This window comes from Balaenoptera acutorostrata, chromosome 15 (genome assembly GCF_949987535.1).
Source record: "Balaenoptera acutorostrata chromosome 15, mBalAcu1.1, whole genome shotgun sequence".
Lineage (NCBI taxonomy): Eukaryota > Metazoa > Chordata > Mammalia > Artiodactyla > Balaenopteridae > Balaenoptera > Balaenoptera acutorostrata.
The window spans coordinates 88,233,325-88,255,439 of NC_080078.1; the positions used below are offsets into that span (position 1 = coordinate 88,233,325).

The 22,115-nt window shown below is 55.7% G+C and overlaps 1 protein-coding gene across 2 annotated transcripts in view; it reads left to right on the top strand.

Moving 5' to 3' along the window:
• Positions 1-22,115, top strand: part of CDH4 (cadherin 4) — a 576,830-nt gene that overhangs the window by 519,572 nt on the left and 35,143 nt on the right. For both annotated transcript variants that reach the window (XM_057530175.1, XM_057530176.1), the window contains one exon: positions 674-846. In XM_057530175.1, the coding sequence (XP_057386158.1) occupies positions 674-846 (173 nt within the window). The remainder of the gene's footprint in view (positions 1-673; positions 847-22,115) is intronic.

Genomic DNA, 22,115 nt, shown 5'->3' on the forward strand with positions numbered 1-22,115 from the left:
GACCGTGCCGGAGCGTCCCCTGCGGACCTCAACCCTGGCGTGTGGATGGGAAATGGCGTGGGCGGCTCACCCCCCCCGGGCTCGGAGGTGCGGGTGACCACGCGCCCACGCGCACCCTGGGTTTACCACTCCGTCTGCCCCCGCGCCCTGTGTGCACAGCTCCCCGCCGAGGGGGCTCTTCTCACTTAGCTTCCTCAAGTGCCTGTTATGCCCCTTCTGTATACCCAGCCCTGTTTTTTTACCGCGTGCCGAGTCGCGGCCGTGCCGTCCTCCGCGTGGGATCTGGATCCTCGGCAAACGCTGCCAGCCAGAGCCTTGGGCCGTGTGGCTCAGGAGGGAGAGTGCTGGGTTTTGAGCCAGAATCGCTGGCTCCGCTGTCCCCAGGCGGCTCCCCCTCCTCCAGGGCCTCGGTCTCTCTGCCCGCTGACCACCTCCGAGCGGACTTGAACTCGGCAAGAAACCCGCCAGTGGTTCTGCAGGAGTGTGTGGGGCTGGGAGGGACAGGTGCACTTCCCAGGGCCTGGCAGGCCTCCAGCCCGTGCGAGGGGAAGGATTCACACCACGTCCAGCCTCCGGGGAGGTGTGGTCCCGGCTGATGTCTGCCGGGGTGCGGGCGCGGGGCCGCGCCGGGTGTGACTGGTGAGTCCCACGTGCGCTGCCGTCTCTGTTCCAGGCACCTACGTGATGACGGTCACAGCCAGCGACGCTGACGACGGCACCACGGCCAACGGGATGGTGCGCTACCGGATCGTGACCCAGACCCCGCAGAGCCCCTCCCAGAACATGTTCACCATCAACAGCGAGACAGGGGACATCGTGACGGTGGCGGCCGGCCTGGACCGAGAGGTGAGGAGGCCGCCGTGGGGCGGGGGGGACGAGGTGAGGCGTCGCTGGTGTTGCTGCCGCCGCCGGGGCGGGAGACCTTTCCCACTAGGCACAGCAGGGTGTCTCCAGGCACTGGGCCACGTGGTCCCACCTGGGTGAGGCCTGGCGGAGACAATGCCCAGAGGGGCCTAAGTTGCACAGTGTAAATACGTCTTCTGGGACCCGTGTCAGTGGAGTTGTGCGATGCGGGAGGTGGGCCAGAATGCCCAGGGCTCAGAGCAGGCCTCCGGCGGACCCGGGACCTCCATCTCATGTACCAGAGGATCCAGCAAGGCCCCAGGACCCTCGCAGGGACCATGATGGGCGCCTGCTCGGCCCGGACAGGGCCCTGCAGTTGGCCCTTGGGATGAGGAGCGGCTCCGTCCGGCTTCTAGAAGCCTGCTGCCCTCAGCTAGGGAGGTGGTCCCTTGGAGGGGGTAGTGACGCCGCATGGCATGGGCCATCAGGGAGGCGAGCCATCCCCCATCTCTCCCCACCCAGGGTCCCCGACCTGCCCCGGGAGGGAGGGCATCCCATTGCCCCCAGAAGATTGTACAGTGTTTCTCCAGGCTCTAGCCTCACCCAGGGTGTCTTCACACCTTTCGGGAGAGCAGTGTGGTATGACCGGGGCCTGTGCCTGAATGCAGACACTCACACACGCTCTCGCACACGCATGCACATGTCCTTCTCCATGGTCAGCTTTGAAAGCATTGCTCCAAGGAAATTCCTGTCTGAGGTCCAGGGTCAAGGCTGAATTTGGGCACGGTGACCCCTGAACACGAGCAAGTGCCCTGCCTGCTCCTTCCTCACTTAGCAGATGTGTACAGAGTGCTGTGTGAGGCATAGGGGATGTGGAGCTGGTTAGACGGTGGCTGCCCCCAGGGCCAGGGGTGGGGAGCAGAACCTACGTGGATGTGCTGCAGTGGATCGTGCGTGTAAGCAGTGGATTGCGTGTGTAAGCAGTGGATCACGTGTATATGCAGTGGATCATGTGTGTAGGCAGTGGATCGCATATGTATATGCAATAGGTCGCATATATGGGGTGGATCATTTGTATTGGCAGTGGATCACGTGTATATGCAGTAGATCACATGTATATGCGGTGCATCGTGCGTGTAGGCAGTGGATTGCATGTGTATATGCAGTAGATCACGTGTGCATGCGGTGGATCATGTGTATTGGCAGTGGATCACATGTGTATATGCGGTAGATCACATGTATATGCAGTGGATCATGTGTGTAGGCAGTGGATTGTGTCCACAAGGTGGTGATGTGCGATGAGATGGAACTAACTATGGAGAAATCAGGGGAGGCTTCTCAGAAGAGGTGGCCTTGCTCTGAGCCTTGGAGGCTGATAAGATCAATCATATTTTCTCCTCTTTGGGACTAAGGACCCGTTTTTCCTGAACGCTGCACACCAGACGTCTAACTGGTTCCGAGCAGTCACAGATCCCACTCAGCAGTCTCCTCTTTTCGATCAAAAACTTTCACTGAGCACTGACTTTGTGCTAGAAACTGCCAAGGGTGCTGGGCAGACAGCAGTAAACAGGGCGAATGGTGTCCCTGCTCGCGTGGGGCTCACTTTGCAGGAGGGAGAAACAGGCAAGAGGGAATAGTCCCCACGAGGTAAATGAATTCAGGCAGTGGCGTGGGTTATAAAGAAAGAGCATCGCGTACCGTCCACAGAGGGCAGGGGTGGAGCATCAGCGATGTCCCTGTCCTGTCCCGGGAAGGGAGTTGTATGAGTGTCCCAGGGCTGTCCTAACAAAGGAAATGCAGCCTCTCACAGTTCTGGAGGCCAGAAGTCCAAGATCCCAGCAGCCTCAGGCCCCAGCCCGGCAGCAGAGGGGCCTGTCCACCTCCCACGCAGGCAGATCCCCGCGCCCTGCCCGGCCCGGCCTCAGCGGGCCTCCGCCACCTCTAAAGAGCTTCTGTTCGTTGCTTGCTGAGTGTGGACTTCAGGTTCAGGAAACAGAGAGGCGGGGAGCGGGCGGTATGCAGCCCGCGGGCCCCCGAGCACCCGGACCTCCCTTAGAGATGAAGAGCAGCTCGGCCGCACGGCTCTGCTGGGAGCCTGGCTGCGATGTCGGCCTTGGAGAAGGAAAGAGGCGTTTCCGGGGCCTCTGTCTAGAGGACAAAGGGGCAGCACCCAGAGCACCCTTCTGGAAGTCTGCAGAGCAGGGAGAGGCCCCACCTCAGAAAGCTCGGAGAAGCTGCCGGTTCCGAAGACGCGGGGCGGCTCTGGATGCCGCGCCCCTGCTTCCCTGAGCAGGTGGGGTGCGGGCCGTCCCGGTTTGCATTTATTTATGAACAAACCAGCAGGTGTGGAGGGAGGGACAGACAGCCAGGAGCAGTGGGAGGAGGGATACCGCCAGCGTTTCGTGGGCTTTTCTGCTACTCATCTTCCATTCTTCTGTAAGCACGTGCTGAGCTGCCGCCGTGGGCAGAGCCTGTTCTAGACACCGGGGCGCCCCAGGGACCCCACGGAAGGTCAGTGCGGGCTAGGCACTGTACAGTGTACGTTATCACATCTTAGTCCTTGAAACCGCCCAGGGGAAATTCCAGTAGTAGCATTTCTTTCCAGATGAGAAAGGCAAGGCGGCAGGGGCTCTTAATTGCCCAGGGCCGCAGGGCCTCGGAGCTCAAGAGAGGCGTGGCCCCCGGGGCCCAGGCCCTCCCCTGGCGCTGGGGCTGGAAACTCTGGACGCCAAAAGGGGCCAGAATTCACGCTGGGGCGTGCGGGGAGGGGTGGAGAGGCCTGGGGAGGGTCTGCCCCACCAGGGCCTTAGTGGAGCAGACAGCAGGGAAGGCCTCAGGTTGGCATTTTTTAAAATCCTGTGCAAGGCAAATGACACACATCTGTGGGCCTCATCCAGCCTTGGGGCCATCTGTGGACACCCCCAGCTCCTTCCATAATGGTCAGCACTGTTTAGCCATGAGGAAGCTTCGTTTTCCTCATCTCAGAAATGGGAACATGCGTGTCACCTGGGTGAGGTGTGCGCCGTCCTGAGGCTGGAGGAACGCATCCCTGAAATGCATCTCTTAACCCCATGCCTGCCCCCGGCAACCCGGATTCTTAACCCTTTCCAGGGGGCACCCCAGGAGAGGCTCCACTCTGCCAGGTAAAACACAGGGCACCCAGCTAGATCTGAGCTGCAGACAAACACAGATCGTGTTTCCTGCAAGTGTGTCCCAAATATTGCATGGGACATATTCATACCAAAAATTGTCAGTTGTTTGTGTGACGTTACATATAACTGAACGGTCCCTGGTTTTGTTTGCCTTGTCTGGCAGCCTAGCCTGAGGCAGCCGCCCCACTCTGGGCCCGGGTGGGGAAAGGGGCACCCCTCGGAGAGCCCGGGGGGCGATCCCTCCTCCTCGGTGCCACAGTGGCACCTGACGGAGTTGCTGACAGGCAACAAGGTCCCCGAGAGCCGGGCCTGCAGATCAGGGGAAGCTGGCCGGGCGGGTGGGCATGACGTGCGAGGGCCCTGCCCGGCTGGGCGAGCCGTCAGGTCCCATCAGTGTGACCAGCACCAAGCCGCCGGGGCTGTCCCCGCGACACGACCCGCCCTGGAGCGGGAGCCATAGCACTCGCTCGGCCGTCGGAGGCCCCTCCTCCCCCGGGAACGAACCCGGACACCTGCTCCGCGGACACGGGAGGACGTGGGAACATCCCGGTGGGTGTGCCGGGCCGTGCACCCTCACTTAAGGGGACCTGGTGGCCTCCTCCGCGCCTGCCCACTGCCGAGGCCCACCCTCCCCCTGACCTCGCCCCTCACGTAAAGCAGACCCAGGACCTCCAGAGCCACCCACTGTCTCAGGCTCTTGGTCGCTGCAAGGTCGCGTGGCCCTTCCTCCTGGCTCCAGCGGTGACCCTCCCACCCCACCCTCGCCCTGCGCCCCCGCGCGGCACCTGGCTGCCCGGCACCGGCACCAGCCCCACCGCGTTCTCGCCCCCCGCGGCCCGCCGAATGGGCGGAAGCAGCCTGGGTGGCGCCTGGCTCCACCCCGCGTCGTCCTCCGGCCTCCACCCGGCTCAGTCCCGCCCCGGAGACCTGGCCCCTCCTCTGGGGCAGCTGCTGGGTCAGTCACGCCAGCTCTGCACCCACCTCCCCCCCAGAGCAGGTGGTTGCTGGACCTTAAGCGGGTCAAGTGAAATAATTAAACACAAGCTGTCTGTACTAATGAGCCCTTCCGCGGACCATGGGCTGCGATGATCGTGAGACAGCTGCTGGCCGCTCCTCCTGGCCGCATTCCCCGCGGCGCCGCGAGGCCTTGGGCTTGGGGTGGGCAGCGTGGGAGGGCCCAGCCCGGGGAAGGACAGCCCCGGACAGAGGGAGTGGGGGCGGGTGGCGGGCGGGATCGGCGCTCTGAGGCCCGGCCCCGCCGGCCGCCCGGTGGCCTGCCCCCCGCCCCGCGACCTTCAGCCTCGAGCCCTCCCCTCTCCGGCCGCCTGGTCCTTCCCGTCTTCGCTCCAGACGTCACCTCCTCAGGGAGGCCTCCCTGACTCACTCTGCTCTCGCTGGACCAGCCCAGTTCCTGCAGAGCCCCGCGCAGGGGAGACGCCACGTGGGCTTGTCTCCTCTGCTGGGGGTTCCCTCCTGCCGCAGGCTCGGGGGGCCGGGCCAGGCCTGAGGCTGGGCTCCGTGCCTGGTGCGTCGGAGCTGCTCGAGAAGTGGGAGCTGTTGGCGCCACCGCTGCCGTGAGAGCCCTGCTCCGGCGGGGACAGCACTGCTTGTCCCAAACCTGGACATGTGCCCAGGGGTCCCCTCCCGCCTCAGCCGGCCGCCTCTCCTCTTTCTGCTCAGGAATCCAGGTGCTTCAGTGTAATCTCTGTTTATGGATAAGACGAGGCACAGAGAGGGAAGAAGCTTACCCAGAGTCACACAGCAAGGACGGGAAGGCTGGCCTTTGAACGCAGGCAGCTCCCTGCCCTCAGCCTATGCTGGGCTGCTGGCTGGGGCAGGGGCGTGGGCGCGGGAGGGGCGGGGGGTGTGAGATTCCGCCCGCCAGTGTGTCCTTTCCAAGATCTGAACCCTAGGCCTCCCCCCCCCCCCCCCCCCCGCCTCCCTTCTTCCCCCGCCCCTTCCTCTCTCTCAGTCTCCATAAGGAGGGTTAACCTCCTGTAACACTGGCCCGAGACGGAGCTTTTCCCGGCCCAGAATTGAAGCGGGACCCCTCTCCCACTGTGAGTCAGTCTGACTTCTCGCCACTTGGATGCACCCTCAAAACTGTCCCAAGTACCAGGGGGGATCCGTGTCCAGGCTTCGGGAATCTCAGACGGTCCAGGGACCCTCGAGTGGCCAGTGGAAAGGAGTGTTCGTGTGACACTCCCTGGGAACAGAAGCACCTCCTGTGGGCCTGCGTGGCCCATGTCACGTGCGTGGATCTCGCTCCCAGCACCTCTGCCTCCCGCTCTTGGGGCGGCGTCCCCATGAGGGAGCATGTGATCCGAGGGGGGTGGCCAGTGTCCCCAGCTCCAGTTGAGGGGCAAGGAGAGACACGGGGAGGGGCCAGGATACGGCTCAGTCCCCAGGGCCCAGGTCAGACGAGGTTAGCACGAGGAGACAGTGTGCACGGGGGAGCTGGAGGCTTGGGGGCCCAGAGGGAGGGGCCGCACCCGGCCTGTCTGGGGCCACGCAGGGACCCAGGACCAGTGGGAGCTGGGAACGTGGGGACAGCGGCCTGGGGCTCGGAGCCAAGCAGTGGGGTGGGCTGCAGGATAGGTGCAGAGGCTCGCTCAAAAGCCTCCCCCGAGGAGATGTGCATCCACGTGGGTGGCTGGGAGAGGGAGGGAGCAGGGTGATGTGTACTGAGTACCTGCTGTGTGCCGTGCACCCTCGTTACCAACTGCACTAAAGACGAGCCCTCTGGGGCAGCCAGTGCCCAGACGCTGGGGACACCGTCCACTACACTGTCCACTTTCTGTCCCGAGCTGCTCCCGTGGGTGGGACGCGGGGCCCCTCTGGCTGGCAGCGGCCAGTGTGTCTTGACTCGGAAACAGGCATTGCGGGGCCTCAGCTGTGTGTTTGGGGATGAGGCCACGCCAGGCGCCCTGAAGGCTCCTTGTGAGCTGGAACCCAGCCTGCCGCATCCTTCCCACGTGGTTCCCCCACGCGGCCAGCGCCTCAGCTTCCGTGGCTCTGGCTGGACATCCACGCGACCAGACGCGCAAAGGGCCATGGACAGCACCTCTCCGCTCTCTCTGAGGGACGCTGATGCCCCGCCCCTGTGAACAGAAACATCTCTGGGGGGAAACCCTGCGGACACTTATTTCAGAACCAGCAGAGTAACTCATCGTTCGGAAGGGGGAAATCCACAGACATAACTGCTGCCGTGTCTAATGCGGCAGCCCTATGTAAGTTGAGCGTTCCTTCATGATTAGAGTGTCACGAGAGCCTGGGATGATACAGGAGTGGCTGGGTATCTCTCGTGCCGTGTCATCGGAGGCGCTCTGGTGGGGCGGCGGGGCCACCGCTGTTCTCAGACCCGCTTCCGCGTGGTCCCTGGTGAAGTTTGCCCACAGGAGGGGGCCCGTCCTGCTCTGTCCTTGTACCCGCTAGCTGCGGGCTGCTCACTTTCTTGAAACTTGTCCCAGACAAGGGCGGGCCGAATTCACCATCTCATGGTTCACAGGACTTTTAAGAAAGCAAAGCCAACACTTTCTATATTTTTTGCGAGTCTCCACCCTACGTGGTGATCAGATGAAAGGATGTCCCGGAGAGCGATGAGTGACGAAAACAGCCTCGTTCCAGGGCCAGTGACTACCATGGCCACTGCCGACTTTAGCTAATTTACTCCCGTGACCCAGCTCAGGTGGAAAGTGGTCCTTTGGTGACAAGACAAGCATCACCCCCTTGCTTCCCGAGAAGCGTCGTGACAGGCCACATGGGAAATTCCGAAAATGTGCTTTCCTAGAAAATGAGCTCTTTGTAAGACTGTATCAGGGGTTGGGAGGTAGGGGGCAATGGTGGTCTTGGAGCAGGCGGAGTTCAGTGTGTCCCGCTGGCCGATTCTTGAATCATTTTTACCGAATGCTGCTTTTAAGACACCAGATGCGGCTTTGTGGTCTCAGAGAAAAAAATTACCGATTGAAGCAAATGTGCCACTGACCTGCCTCACATTGGGTTCTCACCCCTGAAGTCATTGCTCTCCCCCAAAAAAGAGAATAGAGGGAAGGAGAAAAGTAGCCCAAGGAAGGTCTCGGGCCTCCAACTTCCCTCTGAGACTGGCCTCGCCCGGCCATCTGAGGGTCTCCTGACTCACAGGACGGTCTCACAAACACGGAGTCCTGAGCTCCAAGGGGCAGGACGTTCCAGAAGAAACCCGCTGGGCTCTTCTCTTGGCATCTTTCAGGGAGAGTTTTAACCGCTGAGATGGTGCAGGGCAGTGTCTGCGGTGACCAGGGGGTAGGTGCCCGGGGACCAGTGCCGGGGCTGCCGCTGCGCCGAGGACTTCCCCAGCAGAGACAGGAGCGTTCAGAGCACACGGGGGCACTGCCTTTAGCACATCTGGTTCCCAGCCGTTTCCAGGGCGTTCCAGACGCCATCTCCTGCCGGCCTCTACTTAACATTATCACAGGAAGAAATAAGCCCCAGAGAAAGCAGAAGACAGCATATCCTTTAAAGAAAGATGGAAAAAATGCAAAATGAAAGGCCCTGTCTGAGCTGAGTTCCCTTTTGGACTCTGTCCACATGGTACGGAGCCATCAAAGCCATGTCTGCAGCCCACAGAGCACGCCCGGGAGCGGCTCAGGCCCTCAGCCCCATATCTGCTTTCTGGGGCCTCCCAGCGCACAGTGTGACTGCAGGTGATGCTCTCCCAGCCGCACCTGTTCACTGAGCCAGGCTGGGACCTGCACCTGTCCTCGAGCATCAGCTCAGAGATGTGGCGTCTGTGGTGGGGAAGCAGGCCTGGCGCTGTCCCCAGGGGCTCATGGCTCCAGGCTGCAGAGGGGCTATGGAGGCAGGTCCAGGGCTGGGCCTCCCGTGAGAGCAGCTGGGGGCTGCCCCCCATGGATGGCGGGATGGTGGTCAGACCTTGGGACGGGAGCTCTGGCCGGACCACCCGGCCATCACCCACCTTGCCCCTGCTTCTCCCCAACCCCAGCCAAACCTGCCCACCTTCTCCAGGAAGCCCTCGCTGCTTTCTTGCCCCTTTGCATCCCCCTCCTCTGCCTCTTCCTCGGAGGCCTGGCTGGAGGGCAGGGGCCCAGGGAGGCCACTCTCTTACTGTACGTTTGCACGGTGTCAACCGGGGCGGGGGGGGACCACACCTGGTGCAGGTAGAGTAGGGCTCAGGCAGCCGTGCAGGAGGAAGGTGAGGGCGTGCCGATTGGGAACGGCGCAGCCAAAGGTGACGACAAGTGCAGACGGCATGAACTCTGACCTCTGAAGTGGGCAGGAGCCGAGGGGTGTGAGGGTTCTGGACACGGGGGTCCCAGCACAGGAGTCTGACCCCTCCTGGCTCCCGAGGAGGGCAGAGGTCAGAGCAGTGCTGGCTGGGGGTCGGCCGCATCTGAGCAGCTGTTTTTGTACATAAAGTTTTATTTGCACACAGCCATGCCCACTCATTTACACACGTGGCTGCTTTCCTGATGGAACAGCGGACACCACGTGGCCCCAGAGCCACTCCTGGGCAATACCGTGGTGGCCGGTTCCTTACGAAGCAGGAGCAGGGATTTCACCCGTGCCCTTGGCTTGTTCTTGTCGGCCAGATACAGGGTCTCAAACCAGCAGCCTAAAGACAGATTCAGCCCCAGGATGTGTTTTCTTATTGTCTTTTTGTTGTTGTTGTTGTTGTTGTTTAAACTTGGCCAACATTTAAGCAGACTTTTGTATACAAATCCCAATTTCTGGATTAACGTTCAGAGGCTCTGGGTGCCAGGCTGGCTTTCCCCGAGGCAGCAACAGGCTGGCCTCTGCCTGGCAGTGCCCCCCGTCCGTCCTCCTGGCGACTCCAGACTCCAGGCCCCAGGCCCGCTCCCGCTTCTCTTAAAAGCCACAATGAAGAGTGGGAACGAAAGAGGGAGAAGGGCCGTGCATCTCAAGGAAAGGGAGCACGTGTACTTCCTGGCAGAAGGGAAGGGCGTCCCTACATGTTCACTCTGCCGACGACACGTGTAGGACCCGGCACACAGCCTGCTTCCCCACACCCCTCAGGGGCCAGGACCCCCTCCCCGCCGAGTCTGTCCGCAAACTCACCTGGCTGGCCCATCGAGGTACCCTGTTTTTTCCTGTTTTACATCTCACCCGCACCCTGGCACTGGGCCAAAGCTGCCGTCGCCTCCTGCTTAGACCAGGTTGGCACCCGCCCAGGCGGCCTCCCAGCCCCGCCCCCGCCCTGCAGTCTGTCCTCAGTCAGCAGCCAGGCGATCGTGTCCCCAGGCAGATCTGGTCATCGCTGCCTTCTCAAACCCCCCTGTGCCTTCCCATCTCCCCAGCGCGGAGTCCACGTGGCTCCTGCTCCCTCTCCGCCCGCCAGCGCCCCCTTCCCCGCTCGCTGGCCGCCTCCTGGCCACAGTGAGCCCCTGCCCCAGGGCCTTTGCACTGCCTTCCCTCTGCCCACAGCATCCCTCCCCCAGATACCCAACGGCTGGCTAACCTAGCGTCCCCTTGGCAGGGACGCCCGCCTGGTCACCCTGTGTAAGCTAACGCCCCACCATCCTCTGCTTCTTTTCTCCGCCTTAGTTTTCTGCACAGCCTTTGTCACCATCTGATGTGACACGTTTTGCTTATTTATCGGCTATTTCCTCCCCTAGAGCTGTGGTTCTCAATCAGGGCGATTTCCCCCCAGGGACATTGGCCATGTCTGGGGACAGTTTGGGTTGTCACAGCTGTGACTGGGGTGGGGGGTGCTTCTGGCATCGGGCGGGTGGGCCCCAGGGATGCTGCTCCGTACCCTGCAGTGCGCAGGACGCCCCCCCCCAACACACACACGGGCCCCAGCGGCCAGGCCCACGGATCCTGGGCTCGCAGACCCAGCGGCACGGCCCCTCCACAGCCAAGTGCGAGGTGTGTGTGAGCGGCCGCAGCGGCCCCTCCCCGCCCAGTGCAGGTGTGTGTGTCTGTGACCTGGAGTGGGTGGTCCGCAGGGGCCCTGAGGAGGAGAAACCGAGGTGGCCTCATGTCCCTGGACCGGACGGGACCTCCTGTGTCCCCGCCATTCACCCCCGAGGCCACTCCACACTCACCTTCTCCCCAGATTTCCAGACTCATGAGATCCTCCGCGGTCATTCCTGGCAGTGCAGCACCTCTCTGTGTCCAGCGGAGGGAGAGGGAGGGAGGAGGAGAGAGAAAAAGGAAAGAGGAGGAGACAGACAGCAGGACTGGCCCCCACCAGCTGGTTGAGCCGCACCAGGGTGGGCCGTGGGCTGCAGGTCCCCGGGGGCCCCACGAGGCAGTAGTGCCGGCACCGGGAGGTGTCATTCGGCTGCCACGAAGTGCGCCCTGTTCACACGCGCAGTTCGGTGGCGTTTGGCACCTTCGCAGCGCCGTGCACCCTCCACCGCTGTCTGTTCCAGGGTGTTTCCACGCGGCCGCCTCTAACCTGCCCTCCTGAGGGAGTGGCATGCTCTGGACGTTTTGCCGCAACCTGTGGGCCTCTGCAGGTCTGGCCGCTTCTGTTGGGCACCGCGTTTTCCAGGTTCATCCGCGTTGTAGCCGGGGTCAGCGCACCACTCCTTTTTCCAGCCGCGTCATATTCCGCCGTACAGACGGGCCACGTTTTGCTCATCCCCTCGTCTGTTGGTGGATGTTTGGGCTGCTTCCCCCGTGACAGGTGCTGCTGTGAACACAGGTACAGCACCTGCCTGAACGCCTGTTCCTATTCTCTCGGGTGCACGCCTAGCCGTGGACTTGAGGTCATAACATGTAACTTCCCAGGACCCGCAGCCAGTTTTCCCCGGCAGCCACACTCCCCACGCCTTTTGGGATAAGTCTCGATGCGCTTGAGTGAACAGGTCATCAGTCTTGGGGCTCCTCCTCCCCCAGGGCCCATCTCATGGGTCCCCAGTCACGTTCTCGGGCCCTGAGCGGACACTCGAGGGCTGAGCACAGGAGAACCAGACACAGGCAGAAGGCCCGGCCCTTGGTGTGCTCTGTCTCCCAGCAGTGACCCTCGGCACCAGGGACAGGCTGACCCCGCCCCGGGAGCAGCGGGGACAGTGGGGTCCAAGCTGCACCGCTGGCTGCGTGTCCTGGTGGCCCTGCGTGGAGAGGGCTGAGAGCGCGCAGGGCGCGGGAATCTTTGATGCTTTTCTAGGCCGGCCAGATGCATTATTGATGGATGTTCTGCAAAATTTAAATGCTGAGCTACGGGGAGGTGAGTGAAAACCCCAGGGACACAGGCTTGTGGTTTTCTTCCCTCCTCTTGAACTTGAAAACGGCAAATTGCGTTTTAATGAACTCACTGCGGCACCACTGCTGCCCGGCTCCAGGGGATCTGCACCCGGCAGGAGCAGGGGGTACTGCTGGGCAGCGGCCCAGGCTGGCCGGCGGAGGCACCTGCTTAGTACACCCACGGGTGGCAAGTGGCTGTCGCCAACCATCCTTCAGCGGGCCGCCCACCCACCCACCCACCCACCTCCTTCCCGCTCCACTGGGGTGGGCGTGTCGATAGGGAGAGCAGAGGTGGAGGAGGAACGCCGGCTGGTCCAGAGCTGGGACCAGGGTCATCTCTTAGTCCCAGGAAGCCGGTTGCTGGGATCCAGCCTCCAACCGCCAGGCCCCAGGCACACGGCTCACCAGCCCGGACCCTGAGGGAGCCACCTGGCCCCCCGAAGACTCAGTGTGGTCACCTGCAGAGTGGGGAGGGTGTGACGCCCCTACTCCCCAGGGCTGGTCGGAGGTCGGGGTGGATGCTGAGTGTGGTCTGTGGAGTCACCAGCAGGCGGCGCTGGAGCAGCACCGAAAACAGCCCCAGGCAGTCCGCTCCCTCAGGGCTCCGTCACATGGCCTCGCGTAAACCGTGAAATGCACGGTAAGGCAAGGAACAAGGCCCGGAGGAAGGCTTTTTATTTATTTATTTTTTGATATTTGATTTTTGAGCTTTCATGGACATTAAACATGACATAAACTAAGGATTTAGGTATAAAATACCTATTTTTAGAGGTGCATTTTAAGATTCTGAAAGGAAGTTCAAGATGCCATTTATGTTTCCTTTCATTGTTGTTCTGCTTATCTATTTCTACATTACCACCATCTTATATTGATTTTTTTTGAATTTTATTTATTTTTTTATACAGCAGGTTCTCATTAGTTATCCATTTTATACATATTAGTGTGTACATGTCAATCCCAATCTCCCAGTTCATCCCACCACTACCACCCCAGCGCACCACTTTCCCCCCTTGGTGTCCATACGTTTGTTCTCTACATCTCTGTCTCTATTTCTGCCTTGCAAACCGGTTCATCTGTAGCATTTTTCTAGGTTCCACATATATGCGTTAATATACGATAATTTGTTTTTCTCTTTCTGACTTACTTCACTCTGTATGACAGTCTCTAGATTGATGCATGTCGCTGCAAATGACCCAATTTCGTTCCTTTTTATGGCTGAGTAATATTCCATTGTATATACGTACCACATCTTTATCCATTCATCTGTCAATGAGCATTTAGGTTGCTTCCATGACCTGGCTATTGTAAATAGTGCTGCTGCAGTGAACATCGGAGTGCACGTGTCTTTTGGAATTATGGTTTTCTCGGTATATGCCCAGCAGTGGGATTGCTGGGACATATGGTAGTTCTATTTTTAGTTTTTTAAGGAACCTCCATACTGTTCTCCACAGTGGCTGTATCAATTTACATTCCCACCAACAGTGCAAAAGGGGTCCCTGTTCTCCAGCATTTGTTGTTTGTAGATTTTCTGATGATGCCCATTCTAACTGGTGTGAGGTGATAGCTCATTGTAGTTTTGATTTGTATTTCTCTAATAATTAGTGATGTTGAGCAGCTTTTCATGTGCCTCTTGGCCATCTGTATGTCGTCTTTGGAGAAATGTCTGTTTAGGTCTCCTGACCATTTTTGATTGGGTTGTTTGTTTTTTTAATATTGAGCTGCATAAGCTGTTTATATATTTTAGAGATTAATTCTTTGTCCGTTGATTCGTTTGCAAATATTTTCTCCCATTCTGAGGGTTGTCTTTTCGTCTTGTTTATGGTTTCCTTTGCTGTGCAAAAGCTTTTAAGTTTCATTAGGTCCCATTTGTTTATTTTTGTTCTTATTTCCATTACTCTAGGAGGCAGATCAAAAAAGATCTTGCTGTGATTTATGTCAAAGAGTGTTCTTCGTATGTTTTCCTCTAAGAGTTTTATAGTGTCCGGTCTTACACTTAGGTCTTTAATCCATTTTATTTTTGTGTATGGTGTTAGGAAGTGTTCTACTTTCATTCTTTTACATGTAGCTGTCCAGTTTTCCCAGCACCACTTATTGAAGAGACTGTCTTTTCTCCATTGTATATCCTTGCCTCCTTTGTTGTAGATTAGTTGACCATAGGTGCGTGGGTTTATCTCTGGGCTTTCTATCTTGTTTCGTTGATCTATATTTCTGTTTTTTGTGCCAGTACCATATTGCCTTGATTACTGTAGCTTTGTAGTATAGTCTGAAGTCAGGGAGTATGATTCCTCCAGCTCCATTTTTTTCCCTCAAGACTGCTTTGGCTATTCGGGGTCTTTTGTGTCTCCATACAAATTTTAAGATTTTTTGTTCTAGTTCTGTAAAAAATGCCATTGGTAATTTGATAGAGATTGCATTGAATCTGTAGAATGCTTTGGGTAGTATAGTCATTTTCACAATATTGATTCTTCCAATCCAAGAACATGGTATATCTTTCCATATCTTGGTATCACCTTTAATTTCTTTCATCAGTGTCTTATAGTTTTCTGCATACAGGTCTTTTGTCTCCCTAGGTAGGTTTATTCCTAGGTATTTATTCTTTTTGTTGAAATGGTAAATGGGAGTGTTTCCTTAATTTCTCTTTCAGATTTTTCATCATTAGTGTATAGGAATGCAAGAGATTTCTGTGCATTAATTCTGTATCCTGCAACTTTTACCAAATTCATTGATTAGCTCTAGTAGTTTTCTGGTGGCATCTTTAGGATTCTCTGTGTATAGTATCATGTCATCTGCAAACAGTGACAGGTTTACTTCTTCTTTTCCAATTTGTATTCTTTTTATTTCTTTTTCTCCTCTGATTGCCGTGGCTAGGATTTCCAAAACTATGGTGAATAATAGTGGCAAGAGTGGACATCCTTGTCTTGTTCCTGATCTTAGAGGAAATGTTTTCAGTTTTTCACCATTGAGAATGATGTTTGCTGCAGGTTTGCCATATATGGCCTTTATTATGTTGAGGTAGGTTCCCTCTATGCCTACTTTCTGGAGAGTTTTATCATAAATGGGTGTTGAATTTTGTCAAAAGTTTTTTCTGCATCTATTGAGATGATCATATGGTTTTTGTTCTTCAATTTGTTAGTATGGTGTATCACATTGATTGATTTGCATATACTGAAGAATCCTTGCATCCCTGGGATAAATCCCACTTGATCAGGGTGTATGATCCTTTTAATGTGTTGTTGGATTCTGTTTGCTAGTATTTTGTTGAGGATTTTTACATCTATATTCTTGAGTGATATTGGTCTGTAATTTTCTTTTTTTGTAGTATCTTTGTCTGGTTTTGGTATCAGGGTGATGGTGGCCTCATAGAATGAGTTTGGGAGTGTTCCTGCCTCTGCAGTTTTTGGAAGAGTTTGAGCAGGATGGTGTTAGCTCTTCTCTAAATGTTTGATAGAATTCGCCTGTGAAGCCATCTGGTCCTGGACTTTTGTTTGTTGGAAGATTTTTAATCACAGTTTCAATTTCATTACTTGTGATTCATATTTTCTGTTTCTTCCTGGTTCAGTATTGGAAGTTTATACCTTTCTAAGAATTTGTCCATTTCTTCCAGGTTGTCCATTTTATTGGCATAGAGTCGCTTGTAGTAGTCTCTTAGGATGCTTTGTATTTCTGCGGCGTCTGTTGTACCTTTTCCTTTTTCATTTCTAATTTTATTGATTTGAGTCCTCTCCCTCTTTTTCTTGATGAGTCAGGCTAATGGTTTATCAATTTTGTTTATCTTCTCAGAGAACCAGCTTTTAGTTTTATTGATCTTTGCTCTTGTTTTCTTGTTTCTATTTCATTTATTTCTGCTCTGATCTTTATGATTTCTTTCCTTCTGCTAACTTTGGATTTTGTTTGTTCTTCTTTCTCTAGTTCCTTTAGGTGTAAGGTTAGATTGTTTATTTGAGATTTTTCTTGTTTCTTGAGGTAGGCTTGTATAGCTATAAACTTCCCTCTTAGAACTGCTTTTGCTGCATCCCATAGGTTTTGGATCGTCGTGTTTTCATTGTCATTTGTCTCTAGGTATTTTTTGATTTCCTCTTTGATTTCTTCAGTGATCTCTTGGTTATTTAGTAACGTATTGTTTAGCTTCCAGGTGTTTGTGTTTTTTACGTTATTTTCCCTGTAATTGATTTCTAATCTCATAGCGTTGTGGTTAGAAAAGATGCTTGATAATGATTTCAATTTTCTTAAATTTACTGAGGCTTGATTTGTGACCCAAGGTGTGATCTATCCTGTAGAATGTTCTGTGCACACTTGAGAAGAAAGTGTAATCTGCCGTTTTTGGATGGCATGTCCTATAAATATCAATTAAATCTATCTGGTCTGTTGTGTCATTTAAAGCTTGTGTTTCCTTATTAATTTTCTGTTTGGATGATCTGTCCATTGGTGTAAGTGAGGTGTTAAGTCCCCCACTATTATTGTGTTACTGTCGACTTCCTCTTTTATAGCTGTTAGCAGTTGCCTTATGTACTGAGGTGCTGCTGTGTTGGGTGCATATATATTTATAATCGTTATATCTTCTTCTTGGATTGATCCCTTGATCATTATGTAGTGTCCTTCCTTGTCTCTTGTAACATTCTTTATTTTAAAGTCTATTTTATCTGATATGAGTATTGCTACTCCAGCTTTCTTTTGATTTCCATCTGCATGGAATATCTTTTTCCATCCCCTCACTTTCGGTCTGTATGTGTCCCTAGGTCTGAAGTGGGTGTCTTGTAGACAGCATATATAAGGGTCTTGTTTTTGTATCCATTCAGCGAGCCTGTGTCTTTTGGTTGGATCATTTAATCCATTCACGTTTAAGGTAATTATCAATATGTATGTTCCTATCACCATTTTCTTAATTGTTTTGGGTTTGTTTTTGTAGGTCCTTTTCTTCTCTTGTGTTTCCCACTTAGAGAAATTCCTTTAGCATTTGTTGTAGAGCTGGTTTGGTGGTGCTGAATTCTCTTAGCTTTTGCTTGTCTGTAAAGCTTTTGATTTCTCCATCGAATCTGAATGAGATCCTTGCCAGGTAGAGTAATCTTGGTTGTAGGTTCTTCCCTTCCATCACTTTAAGTATATCATGCCACTCCTTTCTGGCTTGTAGAGTTTCTGCTGAGAAATCAGCTGTTAACCTTATGGGAGTTCCCTTGTATGTTATTTTTCCCTTGCTGCTTTCAATAATTTTTCTTTGTCTTTAATTTTTGCCAATTTGATTACTTTGTGTCTCGGTGTGTTTCTCCCTGGGTTTATCCTGTATGGGACTCTCTGCACTTCCTGAACTTGGGTGGCTATTTCCTTTCCCATGTTAGGGAAGTTTTTGACTATAATCTCTTCAGATATTTTCTCGGGTCCTTTCTCTCTCTCTTCTCCTTCTGGGACCCCCTGTAATGCGAATGTTGTTGCGTTTAATGTTGTCCCAGAGGTCTCTTAGGCTGTCTTCATTTATTTTCATTCTTTTTTCTTTATTCTGTTCCATGGCAGTGAATTCCACCATTCTGTCTTCCAGGTCACTTATCCGTTATTCTGCCTCAGTTATTCTGCTGATTCCTTCTAGTGTATTTTTCATTTCAGTTATTGTATTGTTCATCTCTGTTTGTTGTTCTTTAATTCTTCTAGATCTTTGTTAAACATTTCTTGCATCTTCTCAATCTTTGCCTCCATTCTTTTTCCAAGGTCCTGGACCATCTACACTATCATTATTCTGAATTCTTTTTCTGGAAGGTTGCCTATCTCCACTTCATTTAGTTGTTTTTCTGGGGTTTTCTCTTGTTCCTTCATCTGGTACATAACCCTCTGCCTTTTCATCTTGTCTGTCTTTCTGTGAATGTGGTTTTTGTTCCACAGGCTGCAGGATTGTAGTTCTTCTTGCTTCTGCTGTCTGCCCTCTGGTGGATGAGGCTATCTAAGAGGCTTGTGCAAGCTTCCTGATGGGAGGGACTGGTGGTGGGTAGAGCTGACTGTTGCTCTGGTTGGCAGAGCTCAGTAAAACTTTAATCCGCTTGTCTGCTGATGGGTGGGGCTGGGTTCCCTCCCTGTTGGTTGTTTGGCCTGAGGCGACCCAGCACTGGAGCCTACAGGCCCTTTGGTGTGGCTAATGGTGGACTCTGGGAGGGCTCACGCCAAGGAGTACTTCCCAGAACTTCTGCTGCCAGTGTCCTTGTCCTCACGGTGAGCCACAGCCACCCCCCCTGCCTCTGCAGGAGACTCTCCAACACTAGTAGGTAGGTCTGTTTCAGTCTCCTATGGGGTCACTGCTCCTTCCCCTGGGTCCCGCTGCGCACACTACTTTGTGTGTGCCCTCCAAGAGTGGAGTCTCTGTTTCCCCCTTTTTTTTTTTTTTTTTTTTTAAATTTATTTATTTATTTATGGCTGTGTTGGGTCTTCGTTTCTGTGCGAGGGCTTTCTCTAGTTGCGGCAAGCGGGGGCCACTCTTCATTGCGGTGCGTGGGCCTCTCACTATCGCGGCCTCTCTTGTTGCGGAGCACAGGCTCCAGACGCACAGGCTCAGTAATTGTGGCTCACGGGCCCAGTTGCTCCGCGGCATGTGGGATCCTCCCAGACCAGGGCTCGAACCCGTGTCCCCTGCATTGGCAGGCAGACTCTTAACCACTGCGCCACCAGGGAAGCCCTCCCCCAGTCTTATTGAAGTCCTGCAATCAAATCCCGCTAACCTTCAAAGTCTGATTCTCTAGGAATTCCTCCTCCCATTGCTGGACCCCCACGTTGGGAAGCCTGACGTGGGGCTCAGAACCTTCACTCCAGTGGGTGGACTTCTGTGGTGTAAATGTTCTCCAGTTTGTGAGTCATCCACCCAGCAGTTACGGGATTTGATTTTACTGTGATTGCGCCCCTCCTATTGTCTCATTGCGGCTTCTCCTTTGTCTTTGGATGTGGGGTATCTTTTCTGGTGAGTTCCAGTGTCTTCCTGTCGATGATTGTTCAGCAGTTAGTTGTGATTCCGGTGTTCTCGCAAGAGGGAGTGAGAGCACGTCCTTTTACTCCGCCATCTAGGAAGTCTTTTTAAATGAAAATATCAAAACTCTTTTTTTTTTTTAATTTATTTATTATTTATTTTTGGCTGTGTTGGGTCTTCATTTCTGTGCCAAAACTCTTAACCATGCTAGACCCTGCCGCTAAGATGTGAGTGTGTCTGTGTCCAGGGATGCTTCCCGGGGGTGCACGTGGGTCCTGCCCACCCACTCCTGGCCTCTAGATACCCCTCCACAACGGGATTTGGTGAAAGAGAAAACAGTGACCATTTTTAAGTCTGAAAAGTATACTTTCTGAAACAAAAGCCACAGCGGAGCCTGGACCTGCGTCCCCCCAGTGCTCCCGTGATGCCCAGTCCGGTGCCCAGGCTGAGCTGGCCTGGATCTCAGAGGCCCCATCCACGGGGAGGCACTGGGTTCTGCTGGGTCCCTACCCCTGTTTCTTCCTTCTTGCTGGATTTTCTTCCGGCCTCCGCCATGGCCAGGAAGGACCCCCCACCCTGCTCCCCAAAGCAGGACCAGCCCGCCCTCTAGTGGTGGTTGTCTTTCCAACACGCACTCAGGCACACAAATGTGCACACGTTCACAGGCACATACACATGTGCGTGCACACATGGATACATACATACACATGTGTCTATCACATACACATATGTGCACTAGTACACAAATATGCATATGCATACACACATGCATAACACACACCTGCATATGTCCCCATGTTTCTCTCCAGTGTCTTCTGAGGGCAGTAGCCCATAACGGCCCCATGTAGAGGCTGTGATTCTATGATTAAGGAGACAAGAAAGACCGAGTGACTTCTGGCTGCAGTCATTCACGTGACAACAGTGACACTTTTCTTCCTCTTCTCTGGTTAAGCCCCTCCCTTTGCTGTGGGCACGAATCCTCCTGTTTCCTGCTCGGCCCCGTGCAGTGTCGGCTGGTCCCAGAGGCGAGGTTGGGGTGACATCCCTCCTCCCAGCCCTCCAGCCCTGGGCCTGCCTCCTTCCCGCCGGGTGGTGAGATGGGCAGAGCCCGGACGGTGAGGCCACGGGGTCTCAGGGGAAGCCTCTCCAAGTGGGATCTCACCATGTGCTTGGAGCAAGGCCAGCACGGGGAAGGGGGTATCTCAGATGCGTCCAGCAGCCTGGGAACGGGGCAGCCTGAGGCCATCGTGCAGTTCCCGGGTGACCACACGCTGGGCGCCGTCAGACAACAGAATCGCATGCTCTCCCCGCTCTGGAGGCCAGAGCTCCCAAACGCAGGCCGTGCTGGTTCCATCTGGAGGGTCGTGGAACACCTCCTGTGCTTCTGCCAGCGTCCTTCGCTTGTGGCCACTCCAGTCTCTGCCCCCATCTCGAGTGGCCACCTCCTCCCTGTGTCCTCTGCCCTCATCTCCTCTCACCAGGACACCTGTCACTGGATTGGGGCCGCCCTAACCCAGGTGGTCCTGTCGCGATCCTTACCTTCACTTTATGTACAGAGGCCCTATTTCCATGTTCTGAGGCTCCTGATGGGACTTAGATTTGGGTTTGTCTTTATTGCCCAAAAAGAATAACCTCTGTGATCCCTGCTGGCCGACGAGACCAGGGTGGGAACAGAGGTGGGCGGCCGAGGCCCCAGCAGCCAAGCGCCGTCCATCTCAGGCCCGCCCGCCGTGGCCCATGCATGACCCGTTTAGGGTGAAGCTGCCCGCGCTGGACAGTGGGCTCCTGAGCTACGATCATGTGTGTTTTCTTCCCCGTGACAGCCCGCACAAAGCAGGGCCTGGGTGGCAAAGGTGAATTTGTGGCCAGATGGGAGACCCAGCCGGCTCCCTCCTGCTCTGCATCCCCAGTTCCCACCCCCAGAACCCCCCAGGCTGGCCGGAGCCTTCCACGTCGGGGCTGGCAGAGCCTGTGCGTGCCCCGCGGTGGGACTCTGGATGCCTCAGCCCTGCACGGTCAGCCAGCCCCGAGGTGGTCTCCATTCGACACTGACCCCCAGGAGCCCACTCCCCCATTCCGCCTGCTGTGGTCTGTATTCTAGGAGCTCTGGAAACATCTCTGCCGCCAGACCTGTGGTGTGGGTCAGCCCGAGGGGCGTCCCCGACGCCCACCCTCGTCCTGTGCCCGGCTGCCCTGGGGCAGACCTGTCCAAGCTGTGCCCCCGGCCTCGCTGAGCTGTGCCCACAGACAGTCACCGCCAGCACCCAGGGAGGGTGGCATCGTCCCCGCCACCCCCGGACAGCGTGCAGGCGTGTCCTAGACGCCAGAGAGACAGCGCTGAGCATCACGTCCTGGGCTCGTGGGGCAGGAGCAGGCGGAGGGCGGTCACGCTGACGCTGAGAGGAAAAGCAGAGCCTCGGGAGAGTGGGTGGCGGGCAGGGAGAGCAGGCGCGGGGCAGCGTTTGTATTCTATTCGGGGAGGCAGGGAAGGCCTTGCTGGTGGGAGCGAGCAGAGTGCTGGGGCAGGCGGAACAGCCCTGCGCCGGGCTGGAGGGCGCCCGCCTGGAGGGCGCTGTGGCGCTGAGGAGCAGCAAGGAGGCCCCGTGGATGGTGGTGGAGGAGAGAGTGTGAGGCCAGCGGGCCCCGCCTGCCCCGGGACCGGTGGCCTGTAGGCCTCTGCTTCCGCCCAGGGAGAGAGCCAGGGCGGGTTTTAGCACAGGAGCCCTGGGACCCGCTCCGTGTTAGCCCACCAGCCGGGGGTGGGGCGGCCCCTCAGCCTGCGTGTCTCTCCACATGGCGAGACGTGACGGGCAACCACTGCGGGGGGCGTCTCCTGGCTTCGTCGGCCTGGGTCCCCCCATGTGCTTCGTGCACTGGGCCTGGACATTCACAGATGGACCTTTAAAAATACACAGTCGCGTTCAGGACTGATTTCTATTTGTGGCAGGTGACGCTCGTTTGCCATTTACAGC